A 19,744-nucleotide genomic window follows, 5' to 3' on the forward strand; every position below is an offset into this window, starting at 1 on the left:
ATTTTGTCAGTATCTTATAATGGAGAATAAACGATCCTTAATCTACGTCATATGCTTTCAAGTTCCAAATTGTCGCACAACACAACGTATTGCGCCAAGCGGCAGAATACGAGGAACGTCAGAAAACCGGCAAAAGTCTGAAAACGATCAATAAACTCGCAGCTAACAGTCAAGTATAACGTGCGTCGAATGCGTAGGACAGCAGGGGTGACTGGCGACAGGAATCCCTACAAAGACTGAAATCGCACCAGTCTTTTTTTTTTTGGAAATTCTTACTGCACTTATTTATATCGCGCTCACGTCTCATTTTACGGGTTTATTTCGGGAAAAACAAAACTACTAAATTCGTTCAACAAACAATTGATTCTTTTTCGTACTACAAAGAAACAATTATTAAAAAGAAAGAAACATCCAAATGCCGCCGATGTAAAACCGAATTCATAACTTGCGTGGTCGTGATATGAACAGTGAATCTGAACCAGTTATCTGAACAATTCTTGGCGATCCTCTAATTCCACATATGCTTACTTCATCTTTAGTCATTACTTCCGTCGAATCAACGCTTCCATTGTATACTTTTCATCGAAGGGTTTTTATTTGCGTATTTCGTTCTATAGACTTTACATTTCTCGACAATGAAAAATATTTCATTTGCGAATTACTCGATTTACCTTCACCATACAACTCTAATACACAATTTACCGTGGCTAAATAATCCAACTCCGTCAATTAATGTTCGTCAGCGTTGTTTAACAGCCAACATCAATTGAGTACATGTTATTCATCATCGGGGCTTGGAATCATTTAAGAAGTCTAAGAACAGAATACTTCGACGCTTACAAATTTTTGATAAATTATCGAATTTACATCCGGAAGTTAGTAGTGATTTCATTTCAAGGATTTAAATTTCAATTCGATAAAACTAATTTTGTCGGAATACATAAGACACGGTCTAACGTTTTTTTTTGAGCGATAAAAAATCGGTAACGCGAAATAAAGTTGATAATGAATTAAAACACCAAGATAATGGACGGAGGAGAATATGTATCGCGCGCGAGAAACTTAATGCGACGCGTCCGCTGTTTCTCGGCAGGATGATGTCATAACTTAAAACGCAAAGCTTACTCTACACACTGTCTATACTATACCATCGTTCATTGGACAATACTGCTCCTTTCAACCGATGAAACGTAATCGCGTTATATTTTCTATCGTAAGATACGTACTTTTACAAATGTTCGATCAATAAACAAATATGATATATATATATATATATATATATATATATATATATATGTATTATGACAGATATGGGATACAGGATTGGAAGTAAAGACGAAACATTTTAGTCAAATTGGAGGTAAGTACATATGCTATTTACTGAAACAAATCGCAAACTTGAATAAAAATTTCGATAACTAAAAAAAACCGATTGAGGCATAGGTGAGCTTGCCTTCTATAGAATCGAAACCCGAGAGAGCAGCCAGTTTATTTCCAAGCCATAGACGATAGATTGCGCGCGAGCGGTCTCGAGTTATTACGGCAAAAGGGAGGAACAGGCAGACATATCACACATTCATTGCTGGGAGATGTGCTTCGTTCCTTTTGCTGCTACATTTTTCAGTTGCATTTCTCGCGGCAGAATTCAAAACAATTACAAATTTATCCACAGTACTACCTGGGACTTAAATAAATATACGCAACCACATTACATCTCAATCAACAACTGTTACTTTACGACGATCATGAGGACGTCGAGACGAACTCTGTTTATGGTTATTCGTGTGAATACGCCCAAATGACCGGAATACGAATGTATCGATTTATTAGCTGTAAACGTAAAAACACTCAGTGTCGATAGTTATGAAGCAACGTTAACGTTTACTTTGGACACATCTCGTTGTCAGTTTTCACCTACAACGATATATGTATATACATGTCTCTAGATTCTAAGATATCCCTGTAAGTTTTTTCTTGTAATGCTACAAACAATTATCAACAGATCAATTGAATGAGTACAGAGAAGAAAGAAATTAACGTACGTGTTCCATTCGAAACAAGCCCTGACGACACTGTTATACCCATCACTATTGTCCGCACTAGGTAACGGGAGATGTATGCACAATATGTATAACAGAAACGATTATATATATGTATATATATATATATTAGAACAAAAACGACAGAATGGCGCCGTTTCGCTGCATAAAACATTAATTTGTCAATTACGCACACGAAGAGATGTTTCGTCTTTTCGATGGCAAATACAAAGAAAATAAGGTCAATGATTTAATAATGCAAATGGCGATACAGCGGCGGAAAGCGATGGTTTTCGATGGCGTAACTATCACAACAAGTATCTCGGTAATTGCTGTTGCAATACTTTTACGAAATACTTGAAACTCAAATGGAACCGAAACGATCGACGGTCGAGTATTACAAATTATTCGAAAGCGTTTACAGACACGCCAAAATCCATCCAAGATTGCCGCCTAATCGACTCGACACACCCCTTAAGCTACGTCATTCCTGTCAATTATTTGTAATCACGATTCTCTTTCGCGTCTCGACACCCTAGCAAATCTGAAACTTATTCACGCGTTCAATACGATTTTCCGGGTCACTCACAAGACATACCTGACAGAAAATCGGTGACTATTGCCGAAAGTTGATATATTCGTATCCGTTCGGGAGATCGTTCGACTCGCCGTTCGTATCACCGAGCGGTCATTCCGTTCGGTGGACAGCTTCCCCGCCCCCGTCGCCGTCGATGCTCTTCCGGCGGCTGGCAAACCTTCCTCGAGCCTTCTCCTCCTCCTGCTTCTACCGTACTACTATGACTACTACTACCACCTCCACCACCACTTCCACTTCCACTTCCACCCTCGGCTCTGTCCGCCGCTCCTTGCCAAGCTTTTGTTAGCACTTCGAAGCAAGTATCTCCCTTTGCCGTTTTACACTGCTGCTGTATTGGACAGATGCCGTTTAACCTCTTCTTTTACATTTGCTCCTTTTGTATTTGATTGTTTTGCTCGGTTGTATCGGTGCTTTTGTTGCTAGTTTTACAGACTTCTTCCCTCCTTCATCTCAGTTCGAGCGGTTCGAGCCAACGTTCTCTGCTCTCCTTCACTCCTTCCTCCGTCTTCCTCGCCTACTTTACGTTGAACACGCGGAACATGCGCATAATACTGTTGCGCACCGATTCATGAAACTTTACCGACATCTCTGCGCGAGAGATCGATTCTCGAAAACACTTTATTCGATTGGCTGTCCCAAACGTAACGTCCAATGACAAGTACCTATTTGACTTTCAAGGAGCCAATGACGCATTGTATACTACATATCGTGTACTATATATATATACATATGTGTATATTAAAAACAGTTTCGTTAGTACAATCTTGGAAAATATTTGAAATGTTCTTACTTCAATCGTGAGAAAATATCGCATTCGCTTAGATCCGGACATGGACGAGATGATATTATACCATAAAAATCGGAGTAATGGTTATAAAGTTACTATACACCTGCTATCGCGTTTCTATCTTGACTTTCTCTCATTAACTTTTTATCATGGTATACAGTATACAATACCAATTTGTATCAATATCAATGGTCATGACAAGTGGCATACACCTGCATGACAGGATTAGGATATTCTTACGACGCGCTTTTCTCTGCTGCCGCTGTTTCTTTGCAGTCAAATACAGATATCTCTTTTATTGTGTATTTCATATACATATAACATATACTTATACATATAGAGCACGCATAGTTTAAAGTAGGCCAATAAACGATGAGAAACACACTATTATTCTGTCTAGTTATGACGTCACTTTTAGATCATAGAATTATGATCGAAAAACGCTATTCAGGTACGACACAGATACATATAGGTACAAATATATAACGTACCCTCTTAACGATATTTCATATACATCATATATAAAAAATGGGGTTTCTAATTCAGTAACTTATTTAGACGATCAATGCGTCATATTTAATTCATAATAATCTGACGTAGCAAAGAAATGGAACAAGTGTTATAACAAAAGAAAATAAATAACAAAAGTCCGTAAAACGTATTTTACATTGTTCTGTTTATTGAAATAAAATATATAATCTCTCGCCATCCGCTTTTTGACACAAGTACAGCAACGTGTGTGTGTGTGTGTGTGCGTGTGTGTGTATATTACAAATTCATTTGTGTACGTATGTACGTCATAATACCTTCCAGATTAGCTTATGTACGTGGCGATCTAGCGATTTTCTAACAAAATTAACAGTTTACACAAGTCGCATAATTTAAATGGGTTCACCGTTCTATCGGTAATTGTTTTTTCTCTCATTATATAAGAACCAGTTCGACGGTCGAACAGAATAAACGGAGTTTCGAGGGGGGCCCGTATTCACAACATCGCGATCCAGTCAGTCTTACTTTAGCGTGGAACCAAGCAACACGGATTTATACTTCATTCAAGTAGTTAGATTTACGTATACATTTACGTCTTCTATATTATCAGTTAAAATAAAAAATCGAAAGAAATTCATATTTGAAACATGAACTTCAAAGTGAATATAAATTTATTTACATCGCTAATACGACAAGTACGTATGCACAGAAAATTTTTACGACTCTAATTCTATCTATCGGACTCTTCTATCGAATTAATAATTCTTACGTAGAAACACTTGATAAAACAATATTCAACGAGACTTGACTCGCGAATTATCCCGATTCAAAGATTCTCGTAATTATTAAAAAAACAAATAAAATTTTCTCTAACAACTTGGTTAGACGATAAGTACGACATACAATATGTAGTACTGGAATTATAACAATGTAGCCGTTACCCATCGAATTACCTATTATGTCAGAAACCGGACCTCGACACTTGTATCGTCGAATTCAGTCAACAGTCTGCCAATTAATTCGGAAGAAAAAATAAGAAAAACACAGGTCCAAATAATTGTTGAGATTATTAGCCAATCGAAGATGAACATTAGCCCCTCGGAGTTACACCGACTATTTTATTTATATAATTAATATTTGTTGCTGGAAAGACCGAGGCAGCATTAGTTTTTATGCATTCGGAATATTTTGGGCGGATCATCGTACCTATACTTGTTTCTTGGAAATTTAATATGTACCTATGTAGGTACACGTATGCGTGATTATAGAGGTATTCGATATGTTATACTTAATGTGTGTTCGACGTAACATTTAGTCCAAATCTCGACTTCGAATACCGATGCGCCAAAGCGCCATGAATTTTATCAATTCGGCACACGATGTACGATGCCACGTCCTACTTAAACTATTCCAAGTCTACTTTCAATTTATCAGACGTTCAACGTTGAATACTTAATATTATTCTATCAAATGTTACGTCAATACAAACGCCCAAAGAAACATCGATTCGCGAAAAAATTCATTTTCGTTTTACACTTATTGGAATAATGCCGATTGAAATCACGGAACACGACATCGCATGTTACGTCTTTATTACTGATAGTCCTCGAGCAACAACAACAACAACTAATCGTAATTACGCAATTTTTTTCTTCATTATTGAACAAATACGATGCACACCACACACTTTTCTTTTTTCGTTGTTCGCCAAGTTTATCCTTTACGTACACTGTTATTTCCTTATGCGATAGCAAGTTCGATATCGTTATCGGTAAATTATATAGGTCGCTCAACTACTACAGGTTGACTGTAATTAATAATTAATTACCTAACAATTATTTTTCTATTCAGATCCCACGAAGTATGCAAGTTAAAAGGTATTTGGGTACGAGTAGACCATGGTACAATCACTGTCCTGGACCTTTGTCTCAGTTCACAGACGATGAACTCCTCATGAAAGAAAGTGGTAGTTACCGTTTAAATAATTCCAATTTTTCCAATTATTTACCTACCGGTCTTCATTGTAGAAGGTCCAAACAAAATGGATTTTAATGTATCACACGATATTCAAGAATTTTATGGTATTTTCAGTTCGTAAACTAGCAAAGGAAGAAATTGCGCCACTCGTGCGTAAAATGGAGAAAGATGGTAAAATAGATGAAGGAGTGCTGCAAAAGCTCTTCGAAAATGGTGTAAGTAAACAGTCTGATCATCGTGTTTGTATACATATGTATGTACATACATATGCATATGCAGCATATTTTTATGCGGGGAATAGCTTAATCTCATATGCGTTATCATTGCCCTGCTTCTCGATGATCATGTGTACCATTTTTCAAATCGTATGATTAAAACCGATATTTGCATCATCTATTTTATCGACAGTTAATGGGTATTGAAATACCTGATAAATATGGTGGTTCTGGATGTAATTTCATGTCAACGATCTTAACGGTCGAAGAAGTGGCCAAAGTTGATGGTGCCGTCGCGGCATTAGTTGATATCCATAACACGCTGGTAAATTCGTTGATTTCAAAAGTCGGCTCCGAAGAACAAAAAGCGAAGTACTTGCCGCGGTTAGCTCAAAATTACGTAAGTAGAAACATTTGCCGTCGAAAACACAATAAGGTGTACATATATTATCGAGTGAATAAACGGAAATACAAATAATATTCATCGTATCGTTTCCATACGATTTTCTTTTTATAGGCGGGTAGCTTCTGTCTCACAGAGCCTGGATCGGGATCCGATGCGTTTTCGTTGAAAACTGAAGCAAAGAAAGATGGGACCGATTATGTGATAAACGGTACAAAAATGTGGATTTCAAATTCTGACATTGCCGGATTATTTATAGTTTTTGCAAATGCAAATCCTTCCATCGTAAGTTCAAAATTCGACTGTTATATCCCCCCCCCCTACACACACACATGCTACGTCTATAATTTTCGATGAAAGTCAAAGAGACTGAATAAAAATATTCGAATGACTGTCGAGAGTATAGGTACATAGATACATATGTATGTAGGTATATGTACTTAACTGTACACGTAATGATCTTGAAAATGTCGATTACTATGAAAGTTCAACTTGTTAAGGCGGAATATACACCTAGATATGTGAAAACGAAAATATAAGGTATACACCGATACGAATCATGACAATAAACATTACATTTTAGGGATACCGTGGCATTACAGCTTTCTTCGTAGAACGAAATACACCCGGATTGACAGTCGCCAAACCGGAGGATAAACTGGGAATAAAGGCGTCGGGTACCTGCATGATCCATTTCGATAATGTCAAAGTAAACAAAACGATTCCTCGTAATCAAATTACATTCAACATATTTATACATATAGATGCATTGTCTGGGAGTTCAGACAATTCCATATGTTTTTACCGCAATTCGTTGTACATATATCTACTGAAATAGGTTCCGGAAGGTAACATCTTAGGAGAGTTTGGTCATGGTTACAAATATGCGGCTGGATTTCTGAACGAAGGTCGAATTGGTATCGGAGCACAAATGATTGGTGTAGCACAAGGCTGCTTGGATGCCACAATACCATACACCTTGGAAAGGAAACAATTCGGCAAAGATATTTTTTCGTTTCAGGTATAACAAAATAATTAATATTTTTCTTCAGACGTAAGAAATAGAAATAGAACGGTGCAATTGCTTAATGTTCTCGCAGTCTATGCAACACCAAATTGCCCAAGTGGTCACGGATCTCGAGTGCGCCAGATTACTGGTCTATAATGCAGCTAGATTAGTCGATGCTAAAAAGGACGTCATAAAAGAGGCTGCTATGGCGAAGCTTGTAGCGTCTGGTATGTATATGTGGGTGTGTGTGCATACATATATGTTTACAGAATATAGTGTGGCCAGGAATTACCTATCTTTCTTTAGTATTATCCAAAACGTAGCGATACTAACCCAGACCGATTAATCGTAATCTTTTGAAACTTAGAAACGGCTTTACGTGTTACCGCAAAATGCATCGATTTTGTGGGTGGAGTAGGATATACAACTGATTTTCCTCAAGAAAAGTTCTTCAGAGACTCGAAAATTGGTACTATTTACGAAGGCACCAGCAACATGCAGTTATCAACCATAGCAAAGTGTATTCGAAGAGAATATTCATGAATTCATCATCGTTACTGACGGAGCTTTATTTTCTACTTGATTTCATACATCATACTTTTTCTACTTTTTTATACAATCTCGATGCTTAATAAAATCGCATCTTATTCGTTATTATGAATTTTATAGCGGCGTTTGCGGAGATCATTTCGGATCATGAGGTAATTTAAATCCGACGAGATCAGCAGTTTCCTTGATACTTCGTTCACCTTTACCAGTGTAACGTGCTTGAATTTCTTTGCACATTCGCTGGGAATTCAAATAACAGAAATATGTTTCCGCTGAATTTTTTAATTCCTCTCGCGCCTTACACAGTGTTTGGGAAGTTTCTCTGTGAGCTTGCGCTTGTTCCAAAATGTAATGCACCACGATATCATTCTTCGTGTTCTGTTCCGACGACGTCCGTCGAACTTCTCGTATAAGCGAGCGAATCAACTGTACGTTAGATTTCATCGTCGGGCTGACCACCTGTGGCAAACAATATCAATTATTAACAATAAAATATTGAAAATATAGGTAGTGATACAGTTATTCAGCATTATTTCAATACTATTAATGTTAAAATTTCTGAATAAATTTTTTAACGAAAACGGCCACACGTGCAATATCAAGGGTCTAACGAGTGGAACCCGGAAATATAGTTACAATTTTTAGCATCTATTCGTTCCGTTTGTTTGGCAGTGAAATAATCAATGGTCGTATGTAGGTAGCAAGGTTCCACTCTATCGATCCAGAAACTCTTAGGCACTGCATCAATATCTTTTTCCAGAAATATGTGAATATTTAAGTCATTGAATGCTTCCTCGCATATAAAATTATTCTCCAAAGCAATTTCTGTGACATACGGACGAATACGTAAAATGTAATCGATACGAGCAGACATTTTATTGGTGCCTATCAAATTATCGACAACAACTGTAAAGCTATTTGTCAAAAGGATACACTTGTTTAATTTCTTGGTCCAATTTGCATAAAGGAAATTATTAATTAAATGTATCGAACAATGTGGCATATACACTAATGTTATGTTATCCTGAATAACTCGTTTGCCTTCCTCGTTAATATTTAAAATGTTGAAACCAAATCTTGTCAAAAGTTTAATTTCTTTCGAAGAAAAAATTGGGTCATACATGTATACTTGCGAACCATAATGGTTTCTCAAAGACAAAAGTAATGCCAATTGGTATTTGGCAGACCTAAGACGTGAAAAACGTCCTAAACCATAACACAGAATCTCAGATATACCATTGATATTCAAAGCATTTAAAGACATTGTCATAGAATGCAACACATTATCTGCAAACAATGAATTTCTCAATTCAGTCTCTGCCTCGAGCAGTTCTCTGAAAATGATTGTAAAATAATAATGGATTAGTAGCTAAATCACACATAATTCCAAATAAACGAATGAACACATTTCTATTCACTCGCAACATTTTTGAAAAACCCGAATTATTTTGCACGTAAGAAACACGTTTCTTTCTACGGGATACGAGTTTGAATTCTCCAGTGTCTCGCGTCTTACCAGCCATTGTATCCAATTCAATCCAATTCTACCACCGCATCTATTCTAAATATGTATATACGTGTATATATAATTATATATATACTTACATATATTATGTAAGGTCGCCACAGGGTAAGTATAACATGTGGTCATAAGATCAGTCGAGCGGTAGGTAAACATGTTGCATGTTTCGGATGTCGAAACGTGCAAACTGACAGAAACACGAGGAGGTGTATACAATATATGTACATACTTACTTACATATGTACATACATACAGATATATGTACTAGTACCTGAAATCTCGGGGACAAACAATTTCAACTCTCTTCCACTTTATCTTTCTTTGCGTATAATCGGTACGCAATCTATTCAGAAGAAACACCTACAGCTTCTCTGTAAGCTGCCGAAGCAATGTAATATACAAAAAAATTAACGACACTTCGCGACCACTCGAGGCAGTTTTCATTCATTCATCATCTCATTACAAATATGACTCAATATGACTACACTGGACTGTACATATTACATACAACGACGACCGACATACCGATGATACCGATAAGCACCGATAAGTACTGATAAGTACAGATAAGTATAAATCGTATAAATTTATATAGCGTTCAACCTGATTGGACCATAGACATATATAATAGACTGCACGGTCTTATGTTATCTCAAGTCGGCACTAGAGAGGGAGAGAACAATAACTGGAGTAGTTTTCCTTTTTTTCTAACGGGGCTGTTGGTGGGGGATACTCCGACGTAGGGATGAATCGATACAAGTAAATACGAGTAAAAAAGTGACCTAAGGATAGGGCCTTCTTCCATTCGGTTTCGGAAGTTTCTGAAATTTATGGCAAAATTAACATGCATTTTAACATTTATTTCGGTACTTGAAATAAATTTACTAAGTGGTAGAAGACTTTCCTTCTACGCCACTTTTTCCCCTCGTCGAAACGAGTTTGCTCGTGAGGGTACTGTGTAGTAGCTTGGTAAGAGGGGTCATAGAACCCGCGAAGCATGCGTAAGAGACCCGTGTGTGTTAGAAAGTGGGGTCATAGAACCCCCGAAGCATGCGCAAGAGATCGCGTGTGTTGAGTATATGTTTATGGTCGAAAGGCGTATTACGCGTGAGAGCTGGTGAGAGCAGAGCCGTGAGACTACGCTGAAAGTGGCTGAAAGCAGTGGTAAGTACATATCAGCACATATTTACACGAACAACACGCAAGAGGTAAGCTCGGTGTCATTATTGTAAATACAGTTAGAATATGTTTTCTTTGCACGTAATATAGTTTTAAAAATATACGCAATAATTGATAAACAAATCAAATGATTCTGCTTTTCAAGAGTCAGTGTGTTGTTTCAACCTTTGCCATTATTCATATAAACGATGTCTCAAAATATATCAGAAAAATCAGAAATGCTCAATGAATTGGATTGGATTCAAATACGCAATGAATTTTATGAAAATGACAACGTTGAAACATTTAAAGAGAAAATAATACGCAAAACTGTGGAAAACCCTACAGTGCCCATAGGTAAACATAAATATTACCAACATGACAATATTATTTGGATTACATACAGTAAAGGAGGCTCAATTTCTATTAAAAAGCTGATATATGGTTTTCTTATTGCTTTAGGTGTTTTGGCAACTGTAAGTGCTCTTTGTTATGGTCTTTGGAATTTTTCTACAGGAAATGCCAAAATGTCTCAATATATGATGCGTGCACGAGTAGGTGCACAGGCATTCACTATCTTTTCCGTGGTTGTTGGATTTCTGATTTCAACCAGAAATCAAGAGTCATAAAAACTTCGTCTGAAAATTTTTGTTCAGAATGAACACATTTTAATTATTATAAATCTTAATGGTTAATGGATGAAACCAATTTGGTTGTTGAAACATAAAATTATTACAAAAACTTGTAACTGATTTAGATAGGATAAAGTTTTAATAAATTATACCTATTATGGTTAAATGTGCTGCGCAAGTTATTTCCATGCCAAACATAAATTTAGAAATGCATGAGAAAACACGTATTTATTCAAAGAAACTTCTTCCATCTTCTAGAAGGCGTTATCAATTATAGGAATTTCGTCGTAGAGGGATCCTTTTCGTCTGTTGACATCGAATGAATTTCTCGCACTTGAATTCGTGCGTGAATTTTCAGAACATGGTATTCGCTGGGCGTCTATTGCTGCATGTTTCCATCTTGAATGTTCGTCGATACGCTGTATTAATTGTTTCAACCATTTTTGGACATCATCCTCTGAATTAAATTCCACAGTGTCGCGCTTCTTGACGCTATCGGTACAATTGACTATCCGTAGTTGATTGTTCATAGATTTCAATTGTCGGACAGTAGTCTCCTGAAATAAAAGTTCATCGTCCTATTACCACGCGACTGTTATCGATATCTGAATTTTTGCAGTGTTTCAACTTATTGTCGTATTTTTACTAACTTTGTTCACGCAAATCGTAAGCACAGGTTCCTGTAATTCTTCTGAATGGCTCTGTGTGTTCCATGCTTCTATTTCAAAACCGCACAACCGTGCCCAGCACCGTTGACCGTTTATGATTACGAATCCTGTGCATACCTTTTTGTCAACATTATTTGGCTGTACAGCCAAACGGCAACAGAAATGTCCGAACAGCGGCAGAGCATAAGTTTTAGTTTCTGAAATGTAAAATTTCAAACTTGGCATAAGTTCATTGAATAACAATGTATATCATCACTATTCAAGACGAAATTTTCGAAAGAAGGATAGAAAGAAATTACGGATTCAGATCAACCTGTACCAAACTTGATCAGCGACAAGTCGTGCGTCCGTGTATTCCTGTCTGTATCGTTAAGAGTCAGTTTTGCATAAGCCGCTAAGTGGAACTGTGGTCCTCTGAAAGAGAATAAATTACATACATACATATAACTGAGAAATTTCTACAAGAACTGTATCATAAGATAAGAAGAGTGAAAACTCACGCCTTGTTACACTCGTATTCATCTCGCAAAGATAACGCAAACTTTCTACCCACAGTTTTCGAAATCGACGAATGAATAGTTCTTCCGATTCTCCTTGGTGTACTGGCAATGCTAAGATCTTCTTGTAAAACGTGACAGTAGATCTCTAAGATTAACTCGAAGTCTGCTGGTACATTGTTACTGGGAATAGAATGATATTGATTCTTTCGGTGACATACCAATGAAAATTGCGAAAAAGCGTGTATTCTTTTTTTTAAACGAACGAATAGAATTAGTTAAGAGTGTACAAGATTGGACGATATCTTACAATAACAAAACATCAGGAAAACTAACGTCAGTTTGTTCTCTATCAATAGGATAGAGTAAGGTTGTATCATGAATTTCTGCCCCAACACGAGCCAAGCAAAAAACCGCGAACCTTCGATGATCTCCACGATTTTTAAAATGATCTGAATCTCTCCACATCAAGGGGAATCTGAGATCCGAAATGGATAATTTTCCTTCACCGTTGGAAACACTGTAACATATTATGTTATATGTTACAACTAGTATCTAGACGTTCTCCGTTAACCCTTGCCCAGTCGATACCCGGGTCACTTTGACCCATGTTTATGTTTTAAGTGTAGCAGAGAGCAGGCGCACGGCTGAGTTTTACCGCTGTAACCTAAACAATAATTGCCTGAAGAGTTTCAATGTCTTCAGCAGGCAGTATCAAAAATACCAGGGGGAAGAAAACATCCAACCAGCTATGTCTGTGTTTAGTGAACTTTCAGGTCAACATAATCATAACACTGAAGTATCAGTACACAGCAATAGTATTATACATCAATCGATGATACATAATTTTATGCAAAACACTGTATGTAAATAAAATATACCGTTATGAAATATTTGCAGTTTTAACAGATTCCCTTCCTCTTTATACATCGTAAACATTACTGTTTAGATAATAGTTTGTCTGAAAAAGCTACAAAGTTTAAAGTAAGTATACCAAAAATACTGGTATAGGTCAAAGTGATCCGGTATCAGCCTGTCACATTGTTGTTTTCATTGACCATTGTAGGGTTAAAGGAAGAGTACCTTGTTTTTAAGGTTGCCATATTTTTGCCACGATGTTGTAGCTCAGCCATATAAATAGACATTCTTTTGCTCGAAGTAAGTAGGGCACGTGCTGCTTCCAAGCTTTGAGCAGGATGCTGTGCAGCAGCTAATAATCTTGATGAACCTTCCTTCATTTTAACTTCTAGCTCGATTTTTCGTTCTAAATCATACTCCTAAAGGAAAATAATGTTTCGTGAATTTATTAAATACCCTTTTAAACTGAAATTACGATTTTGAATTTCTTTCACAAATCCTGCAACAGTTATCGAAAACAGTTACACAGTGCCAAACGACGGTACATATACTCGTTCACAGTGTACTTTTTGCAAAACATTTCATTATACACCTTTTTCATAAACAGAAGCAATGGATAACCTACCAACAAAAGAATTTCACTAGTTGGTACAAATCCTTCAACTCTTTGAGTAAATTTAACTTCTGTTTATGTATAATTTAAAACTGAGTAAATACAATGAACAAACTGGAAAATATCTTCTAGTAAAATGAATAAAAAATAGTAAACAAATAAATTTCACCGTTTGTCAAAACAAACTTACCCCTACGTTTCTACAGTTCCGAATGCTTTCTCGCCTTCTAACTCGTGCTTGATAATCGCTCAATGAACGTAAATAATTGTTTTCTTTGTCGAAAGTTTCATTAAGAGAACCACGAATCGTTCCGCTACTTTTCCTATGTGGCGCCATTTTGGAGTTTAACGCTTCTCTTTTACCGGTATACCGGTATATGTACTTATATACATATATACGACAAAACGAACCACCACCACCACCACTACGCGAAAGTGCAACAGTGAGAAATAAGAAAGGAGGGGATAACATGGGGATAACTCTAAATCAGTGTCAGTCAGTGTCAGTAGCATCGAAGAAAGAAGAAAGGACCACGGAATGAATGTGAACATACAGGAAGTTCTGCGTGTAGGCGCATACTGCTGACTACATAAAAGACGAAGTCCTGAAAAATCGAAAACTTATATTTGACATAGATGTATTCACAATACAGCGATTAACATAATGTAGTCAGATATTCAAGGAGCACAAATTTTCATTTCTTTTCCTTATCTTTATCTTTCTCCTTTTCCTTCTCTTTATCTTTATCCTTGTTTTGTTGAAGAGATCCAACAGCTTGACGAACGGCTTCAGAATGAGGATCGACACCCGGTAAATTCTCTAAAACTGACTGCAAAAATGCTGGATCAGACATAACAGTGGCATAGTCTTCCTCGACTTCCATTGCGTCTCCCTTCAAGGACTCGAGCTCCTCTAAAAAGGGAAAAAAGAAGACACAATAGCTTGAGCTGTCTCTCGCATGTATCCGTAAATGTGTATATGCATGTGTCGTACGTTGATCTTGCATGGACATCTGCATGGCAAAAGCAATTTGCTCCTCTTCTGTCATACGGGCAAAATCTGGCACATTTCCACTTGACGGTGTAGTATTGTCAGAAGCTGAAGATGAATCTTCTGCACTCTCGAGCGACATCGCAAGAGCACGTTTCAACATTGCTTCTTCGTTGGGTACTGCTTTAATAGTTTCTGGTTCTAGTTGTTTATTTGTAGCAGCTTCAGTTGCCTGTGCACGTCGTGCTTCGTCTTCTTGACGCTGCCGTTGTTCTTCCATTGAAACACGTAATGCCTGGACAAAGAAACCGGTCAAAAACATTGTCAATAAGGAAAGTATAAAAACTATGAAATACAAACCAATGCCAACTCTGGATCTTCGTTCGGATCGACACCAAATTCATAAGCAGCTCCTCCCATGCCTGTACCACCCATTCCATCTTCTCCTTGAATAATGGGAGAAGAAATCAATGCATCAGACAGGTGTGGCCCAGGTGGAACAGTAACCAAGTGACTGCCTGTACCATCCTTCCAGTTGAGAACATTAATGAAAGCTGTCAACACTTCATTATTGGCACTTTCCTCTCCAAAGCTAATTATGTCCACATTCACTTTCTCTTTCTTCAATCGTTTTGCTAATTTCACAAGTTCCTCTTCATCAATTTCTATTGGACTACCGATGAAAGCCACGATACGCATTTTATGATTTTTACCTTGACGATGCTTCAAGGCTAGCTGTTTTTTATTATTTTATCTATGGTTATTATGATCGTTCTGTTTATATTAAAGAGTGAAAAAAATAATTAATATACTCACGTGTGCAATTCTTATTCCAGTAATCAAACTTAGATTGCCATTTGGTTGTACTTGATGAAGCTTTGATAGAATTCTACCTACATCGCTGGTTAAAGTAGCCAATACTTCTACACTGTTTAGCAAAATAGAAATAAGAGCAACGATAGAAACAGCCTTTTCAAAGATTACTTAACATACAGAATGATCACACGTACTTGGCTAATGTTATTAAACCAACGTTGTTCTCGGGATTCGAGCGTGCCTTGGAGTGACAAACCAAATTAACGGCATCCTGTTGTGCTTGAAGTCGCGTCGGTAAAAAATCTCCATTCCTCATGTAATCGCTGTTGTCGACACTGAACATTTTTCAAGGAAGCATTGATAAACGGTTTAAGTTTGTAAACTATCTCGCAAAGCTGTTCCATTTCGAATTATACAATCCTTAACCTAATAGTTTTAACTGCTAGTAAATCGAAAACTTTTACTTAAACTTTTTATTATTAAAGTATGATACTTGACGACTTTTTTACTTCTATCATAACCAATATTCAGTAATATAATTTTCTAAAGAAAATTCATGGTAAGTCCGCTACAAATGGTTTCAACTTTGCACTGTCACTCTCGCATCTAAATTTTCCAAGATATCGAGGTCTCTATTTTTATAGAATCACATGGAAATTTGTGAGGTGCCATCAAATTTTGATTATATAGGCCACAAAGTAAGAAAATACGGTACTATTTTGGATAAATTCAAAAAATATCAATGCTTACCATATCATCGTACTTTCCAGTACCATCTTGACTCGAATCACTGACGTCACTGACTTGTCTTCCTTGTCTCATTCTGTTTGGTTTCGTTCCGATCCATTCCATTCCGTTCCGTTCTGTCCATTTGGGAAGTCGTATTTTAGTTTTTTCCCATATGTTTAGTTTTGTTCGGTTCGATTCGAACGCTTCTATTTTGTTTCGTCCGTGCACATACTTAAATCAAATGGATTCGGTTATCAATTTTATCAATTTAACAATTATTGATCAACGAAAAGAAAGAAAATCAAAATAATTTCGTGAATAATAAGTTACGTTACGTTCTATATATTTTTTAAGCCCACGCATATAGATCACCTACATAATTACAGAGACAAAATGTATGATTTGCAATTAATAATTCAAACTTTACCAAAACTACGACTCATCATTCAAGCCGCAGCGATAGAAGGATGAGATGGAGAAGCGATAATAATATGTAGGTATAGCTCATATACATATATACATATAAAAGTGAATATAAGAAGGAGTTACAGGAAACACATCGATCGCTGTAAACCGTTTAATAGATATATAAATTAAGGAAATAGTTTAAAGGAAGAAGGAAGACTCTGGAATAGTGTCTAGTTGTAGCGTCGAATATCTCGGTGCTTGGTCCATTAAGACCGCTTCTTCGTACGTGGGTGGTCGATCGGCGTGACACCTTGATTTTAAGAATATTTGTCTGGAACGTCTTCTATCACCGAAAGCTCGTAGAATAATGATAAGTGGTCCTAAAAGTAGCATAACAACACCAATCGCCAACATAGTTATGGCAGCAGCCGCACCAACTCGATTGACAGGAGTGCGTCGTAATTTTTTTTCAATCCTGTCGATTCTTGTTGCCTTATAGCGGGTATCGTACTCGTCAATTTCGAAAAGATCTCTGTCATCTGATGTAACAACATTAACGGAGCTAGAGTTTTCCAATTGAAACGATGAGCTCGATGCGTCATTATCTATCAGAACTTTTTTCACATTATAACTACTTTGATCGAACGTTACCACGACGGCACTTTCTTTGTGATCTATTTTTTCGTCTTTGTTTCTGTTGGATGCAGTAATTGTTCGACCGGGTATCGCACGAATGCCTCGAGTGTCTTGTACATCATCATTCGTAGTTAGTTTCCTATTCGTTGAACTCTTCTCAGGAATTCTTCTACCAATATTGTCCAGCCGATAAGAAATGTACGGTTTGCGCGATAACCATTTTCCATTTCCCGCAGTTTTTTTGGAACTATCAAGGGCCACGACGTCCTTCCGCCACGTTGTAACCTCATATTCGGCAATTCGATGCCGATTTTTTATGATACTCGACTCTTGAATCGATTGTTTTTCATTCCACCTCACGATCGTTTCCTGTAAAAATAGTGTTCTCGAATCTTTCGCTAGTTCATCTATTTGTTTCCCAAACATTTATATGTATATACGAAACATTAAGAAATAAATATGGACATAAAAACTATAATTGCTAGACTGCGGATATTTATGTATTTATAGCCTATACAGGTTTGTAAAATACAATAAAAAAAAACAAAGCTTTCATCAGATCCAACAAATTTTTTATTTTATTCTGAACCCAATAGGATACTTAAAAGAAGAAAGAAATTTCTACATTTGCTCTTCTCTTTATGAATTACTTTAGAAAATATAATTTTGCATAAAAATCCGCTGTCTACTAATTGTAGAGAAATTTGATATTCCATCTAACTATGTACATATGTACATACGTATGTGTATAATACGTCGAGTCTCAGTGATGAAAGAATAAAAATATTCGCGATAGAAAATACGATCGATCGATCGATCGATATTCAATTTTACCATTTGTTTCTAGAATTCAGATTCAATTCCATCTAAATGGAAAACGAGAATTGATTCTTTATAATACATAGATACAGTTTTAAATCCTCGCGTTTAAAGAAGCTGTGTGCGTGCAAGGTGTGCGCGCGCGCGTTCCTATGGTGTATACAGGATGTACAAAAAATGCATAAGTGTAATATGACATAGGAATTGTATACGTTGCACATGTTTTCATTAACATGCATGGAAATATCACGAGTATTCGTCCTGCATAATACGTGTCGTACAGCAATGATGCACGCGCACCTTTGGTCACGGTATCGTATACAATACATATATGTATATATTTTCGTGATCAACAGAAATGTCAAACCTGTGTATCAGCAGTGTCGTTTCGTATCGTATCCTTTATATCGCATAAAGAGTTTGCACCTTTTCGAAGAAATATAAGCCCAACGACAGTCCAAATAGTCAGTTGAAAAACGATTATTAATTTTGGAGTCCATTTATTCGCTTCTCTACCTATAGACATCATTTTAAAAAATGCTGCACCTAGGTAATGTAGCCGGTTTACGTCTGAATCATAACGAGAAAGAAGGAGAACTAACATTATTTTAACATTAAAACTTACTTCCGGCTGAAACTCACGTTTTCCGTTTAAAGGATAACTCACGATCCCTTTTTCTTAAGACCGTTTCGTAAATTCTGAAAGACCACTATAGATATAATACATAGGTAATACACTGGCTTTCATCTAAATAGTGAGACATTACTAATTGACTATTATGTAAAACAAGCTCGAACAGTATACGTATAGATAGGTACAACGAATGTTTGAAAATACACGAAAGAAAACGAATTGTGCATGGAGGGATAAAAAGGTAAAGTACGGTTAACGTCATTCCGGTGCCGTTCTGCCGTTCCCGCGTCTATTTTTGCTTCCAGTATAAAGATGGCAACGCCTTGACGGTCGATTGTCGATATTTAAAGAAAGATTCGCACGATATTAACACGAAATAATTACAACGTACTCTTTCACTCTTCGTGTTATCGGTAAAATGTAAATCTCTCTACATACATAATATGAAGTTACATTCTTGGAAATTGGAACGACGCGTTTATTGGTTGACACGAGCTATACGACAAATTTTTTCTTTACCTTCAGATGTCACGTTTCTTCTTTCAAAACATAGTACACTGTTGTTAAAATGCAGTCAATCAAAATCGATCGGCACGAATTCATCAATACGAACTTGTTACATACTCGCTTAAACCAATTAATGCCGATTGATCATAACCGTTGATGTGCTTGCTTAGCCTCTTACACGACCGTTTGT

General features: G+C 36.7%; 6 protein-coding genes across 9 annotated transcripts; 2 read left to right on the forward strand and 4 right to left on the reverse strand.

Annotated features, from left to right (window-relative positions):
- The first annotated feature begins 5,776 nt into the window (after nt 1-5,776).
- LOC107194247 (short/branched chain specific acyl-CoA dehydrogenase, mitochondrial) lies at nt 5,777-8,071 on the forward strand. Its single transcript, XM_015583838.1, has 8 exons — nt 5,777-5,879; nt 6,005-6,105; nt 6,299-6,505; nt 6,623-6,793; nt 7,092-7,217; nt 7,347-7,529; nt 7,609-7,744; nt 7,885-8,071. The coding sequence occupies exons 1-8, from the start codon at nt 5,777-5,779 to the stop codon at nt 8,058-8,060; spliced, it is 1,203 nt and encodes a 400-aa protein (XP_015439324.1). The 3' UTR covers nt 8,061-8,071.
- Nucleotides 8,072-8,076: 5 nt separating this feature from the next.
- Nucleotides 8,077-9,240, reverse strand: LOC107194335 (UPF0562 protein C7orf55). 2 transcript variants are annotated; one of them, XM_015583942.1, is made up of 2 exons: nt 9,188-9,240; nt 8,077-8,525 (listed from the first exon to the last, which is right to left on the reverse strand). In XM_015583942.1, the coding sequence occupies exon 2, from the start codon at nt 8,508-8,510 to the stop codon at nt 8,202-8,204; it is 309 nt and encodes a 102-aa protein (XP_015439428.1). In that variant the 5' UTR covers nt 8,511-8,525; nt 9,188-9,240; the 3' UTR covers nt 8,077-8,201. The 2 variants fall into 2 exon arrangements, with proteins under 2 accessions (XP_015439428.1, XP_015439426.1); XM_015583940.1 differs by lacking the exon at nt 9,188-9,240 and adding an exon at nt 8,703-8,782 and having other exon boundaries at nt 8,078-8,525.
- A 1,499-nt stretch (nt 9,241-10,739) lies between these two features.
- On the forward strand, nt 10,740-11,408 carry LOC107194336 (HIG1 domain family member 2A, mitochondrial). Of its 2 annotated transcripts, none has more exons than XM_015583943.1 (3): nt 10,740-10,752; nt 10,913-11,103; nt 11,209-11,408. In XM_015583943.1, the coding sequence occupies exons 2-3, from the start codon at nt 10,956-10,958 to the stop codon at nt 11,373-11,375; spliced, it is 315 nt and encodes a 104-aa protein (XP_015439429.1). In that variant the 5' UTR covers nt 10,740-10,752; nt 10,913-10,955; the 3' UTR covers nt 11,376-11,408. The 2 variants fall into 2 exon arrangements, with proteins under 2 accessions (XP_015439429.1, XP_015439430.1); XM_015583944.1 differs by lacking the exon at nt 10,740-10,752 and adding an exon at nt 10,760-10,796.
- Nucleotides 11,409-11,439: 31 nt separating this feature from the next.
- Nucleotides 11,440-14,425, reverse strand: LOC107194333 (rhotekin-like). Of its 2 annotated transcripts, none has more exons than XM_015583938.1 (7): nt 14,205-14,425; nt 13,627-13,820; nt 12,854-13,063; nt 12,547-12,726; nt 12,366-12,460; nt 12,029-12,243; nt 11,440-11,935 (listed from the first exon to the last, which is right to left on the reverse strand). In XM_015583938.1, the coding sequence occupies exons 1-7, from the start codon at nt 14,349-14,351 to the stop codon at nt 11,633-11,635; spliced, it is 1,344 nt and encodes a 447-aa protein (XP_015439424.1). In that variant the 5' UTR covers nt 14,352-14,425; the 3' UTR covers nt 11,440-11,632. The 2 variants fall into 2 exon arrangements, with proteins under 2 accessions (XP_015439424.1, XP_015439423.1); XM_015583937.1 differs by having other exon boundaries at nt 12,360-12,460.
- A 192-nt stretch (nt 14,426-14,617) lies between these two features.
- Nucleotides 14,618-16,629, reverse strand: LOC107194287 (26S proteasome non-ATPase regulatory subunit 4). Its single transcript, XM_015583889.1, has 6 exons — nt 16,572-16,629; nt 16,016-16,156; nt 15,822-15,933; nt 15,366-15,740; nt 15,009-15,300; nt 14,618-14,927 (listed from the first exon to the last, which is right to left on the reverse strand). The coding sequence occupies exons 1-6, from the start codon at nt 16,595-16,597 to the stop codon at nt 14,710-14,712; spliced, it is 1,164 nt and encodes a 387-aa protein (XP_015439375.1). The 5' UTR covers nt 16,598-16,629; the 3' UTR covers nt 14,618-14,709.
- A 492-nt stretch (nt 16,630-17,121) lies between these two features.
- On the reverse strand, nt 17,122-18,939 carry LOC107194248. The gene is made up of 2 exons (XM_015583839.1): nt 18,781-18,939; nt 17,122-17,963 (listed from the first exon to the last, which is right to left on the reverse strand). The coding sequence occupies exons 1-2, from the start codon at nt 18,937-18,939 to the stop codon at nt 17,157-17,159; spliced, it is 966 nt and encodes a 321-aa protein (XP_015439325.1). The 3' UTR covers nt 17,122-17,156.
- Between the last annotated feature and the right edge of the window lie 805 nt (nt 18,940-19,744).

This window comes from Dufourea novaeangliae, unplaced genomic scaffold (assembly GCF_001272555.1).
Source record: "Dufourea novaeangliae isolate 0120121106 unplaced genomic scaffold, ASM127255v1 scaffold28, whole genome shotgun sequence".
Lineage (NCBI taxonomy): Eukaryota > Metazoa > Arthropoda > Insecta > Hymenoptera > Halictidae > Dufourea > Dufourea novaeangliae.

What these genes read in the sequence shown, in the direction of transcription:
- LOC107194287 (XM_015583889.1), bottom strand. Translation starts at nt 16,597, where the DNA reads ATGGTACTGGAAAGTACGATGATATG. An exon ending in CTGGAAAGTACGATGATATG is followed by an intron (nt 16,157 to 16,571) that starts GTAAGCATTGAT and finishes AAAAATGTTCAG; the next exon opens with TGTCGACAACAGCGATTACA. An exon ending in AAGATCCAGAGTTGGCATTG is followed by an intron (nt 15,301 to 15,365) that starts GTTTGTATTTCA and finishes TTCTTTGTCCAG; the next exon opens with GCATTACGTGTTTCAATGGA.
- LOC107194248 (XM_015583839.1), bottom strand. Translation starts at nt 18,939, where the DNA reads ATGTCTATAGGTAGAGAAGCGAATAAATGGACTCCAAAATTAATAATC. An exon ending in ACGACACTGCTGATACACAG is followed by an intron (nt 17,964 to 18,780) that starts GTTTGACATTTC and finishes CTATTTTTACAG; the next exon opens with GAAACGATCGTGAGGTGGAA.
- LOC107194333 (XM_015583937.1), bottom strand. Translation starts at nt 14,351, where the DNA reads ATGGCGCCACATAGGAAAAGTAGCGGAACGATTCGTGGTTCTCTTAAT. An exon ending in GAATACGAGTGTAACAAGGC is followed by an intron (nt 12,461 to 12,546) that starts GTGAGTTTTCAC and finishes ATTCTCTTTCAG; the next exon opens with AGGACCACAGTTCCACTTAG. An exon ending in TTACGATTTGCGTGAACAAA is followed by an intron (nt 11,936 to 12,028) that starts GTTAGTAAAAAT and finishes CTTTTATTTCAG; the next exon opens with GAGACTACTGTCCGACAATT.
- LOC107194336 (XM_015583943.1), top strand. Translation starts at nt 10,956, where the DNA reads ATGTCTCAAAATATATCAGAAAAATCAGAAATGCTCAATGAATTGGAT. An exon ending in AAACCCTACAGTGCCCATAG is followed by an intron (nt 11,104 to 11,208) that starts GTAAACATAAAT and finishes TTATTGCTTTAG; the next exon opens with GTGTTTTGGCAACTGTAAGT.
- LOC107194247 (XM_015583838.1), top strand. Translation starts at nt 5,777, where the DNA reads ATGCAAGTTAAAAGGTATTTGGGTACGAGTAGACCATGGTACAATCAC. An exon ending in AAAAGCTCTTCGAAAATGGT is followed by an intron (nt 6,106 to 6,298) that starts GTAAGTAAACAG and finishes TTTTATCGACAG; the next exon opens with TTAATGGGTATTGAAATACC. An exon ending in AAGATATTTTTTCGTTTCAG is followed by an intron (nt 7,530 to 7,608) that starts GTATAACAAAAT and finishes ATGTTCTCGCAG; the next exon opens with TCTATGCAACACCAAATTGC.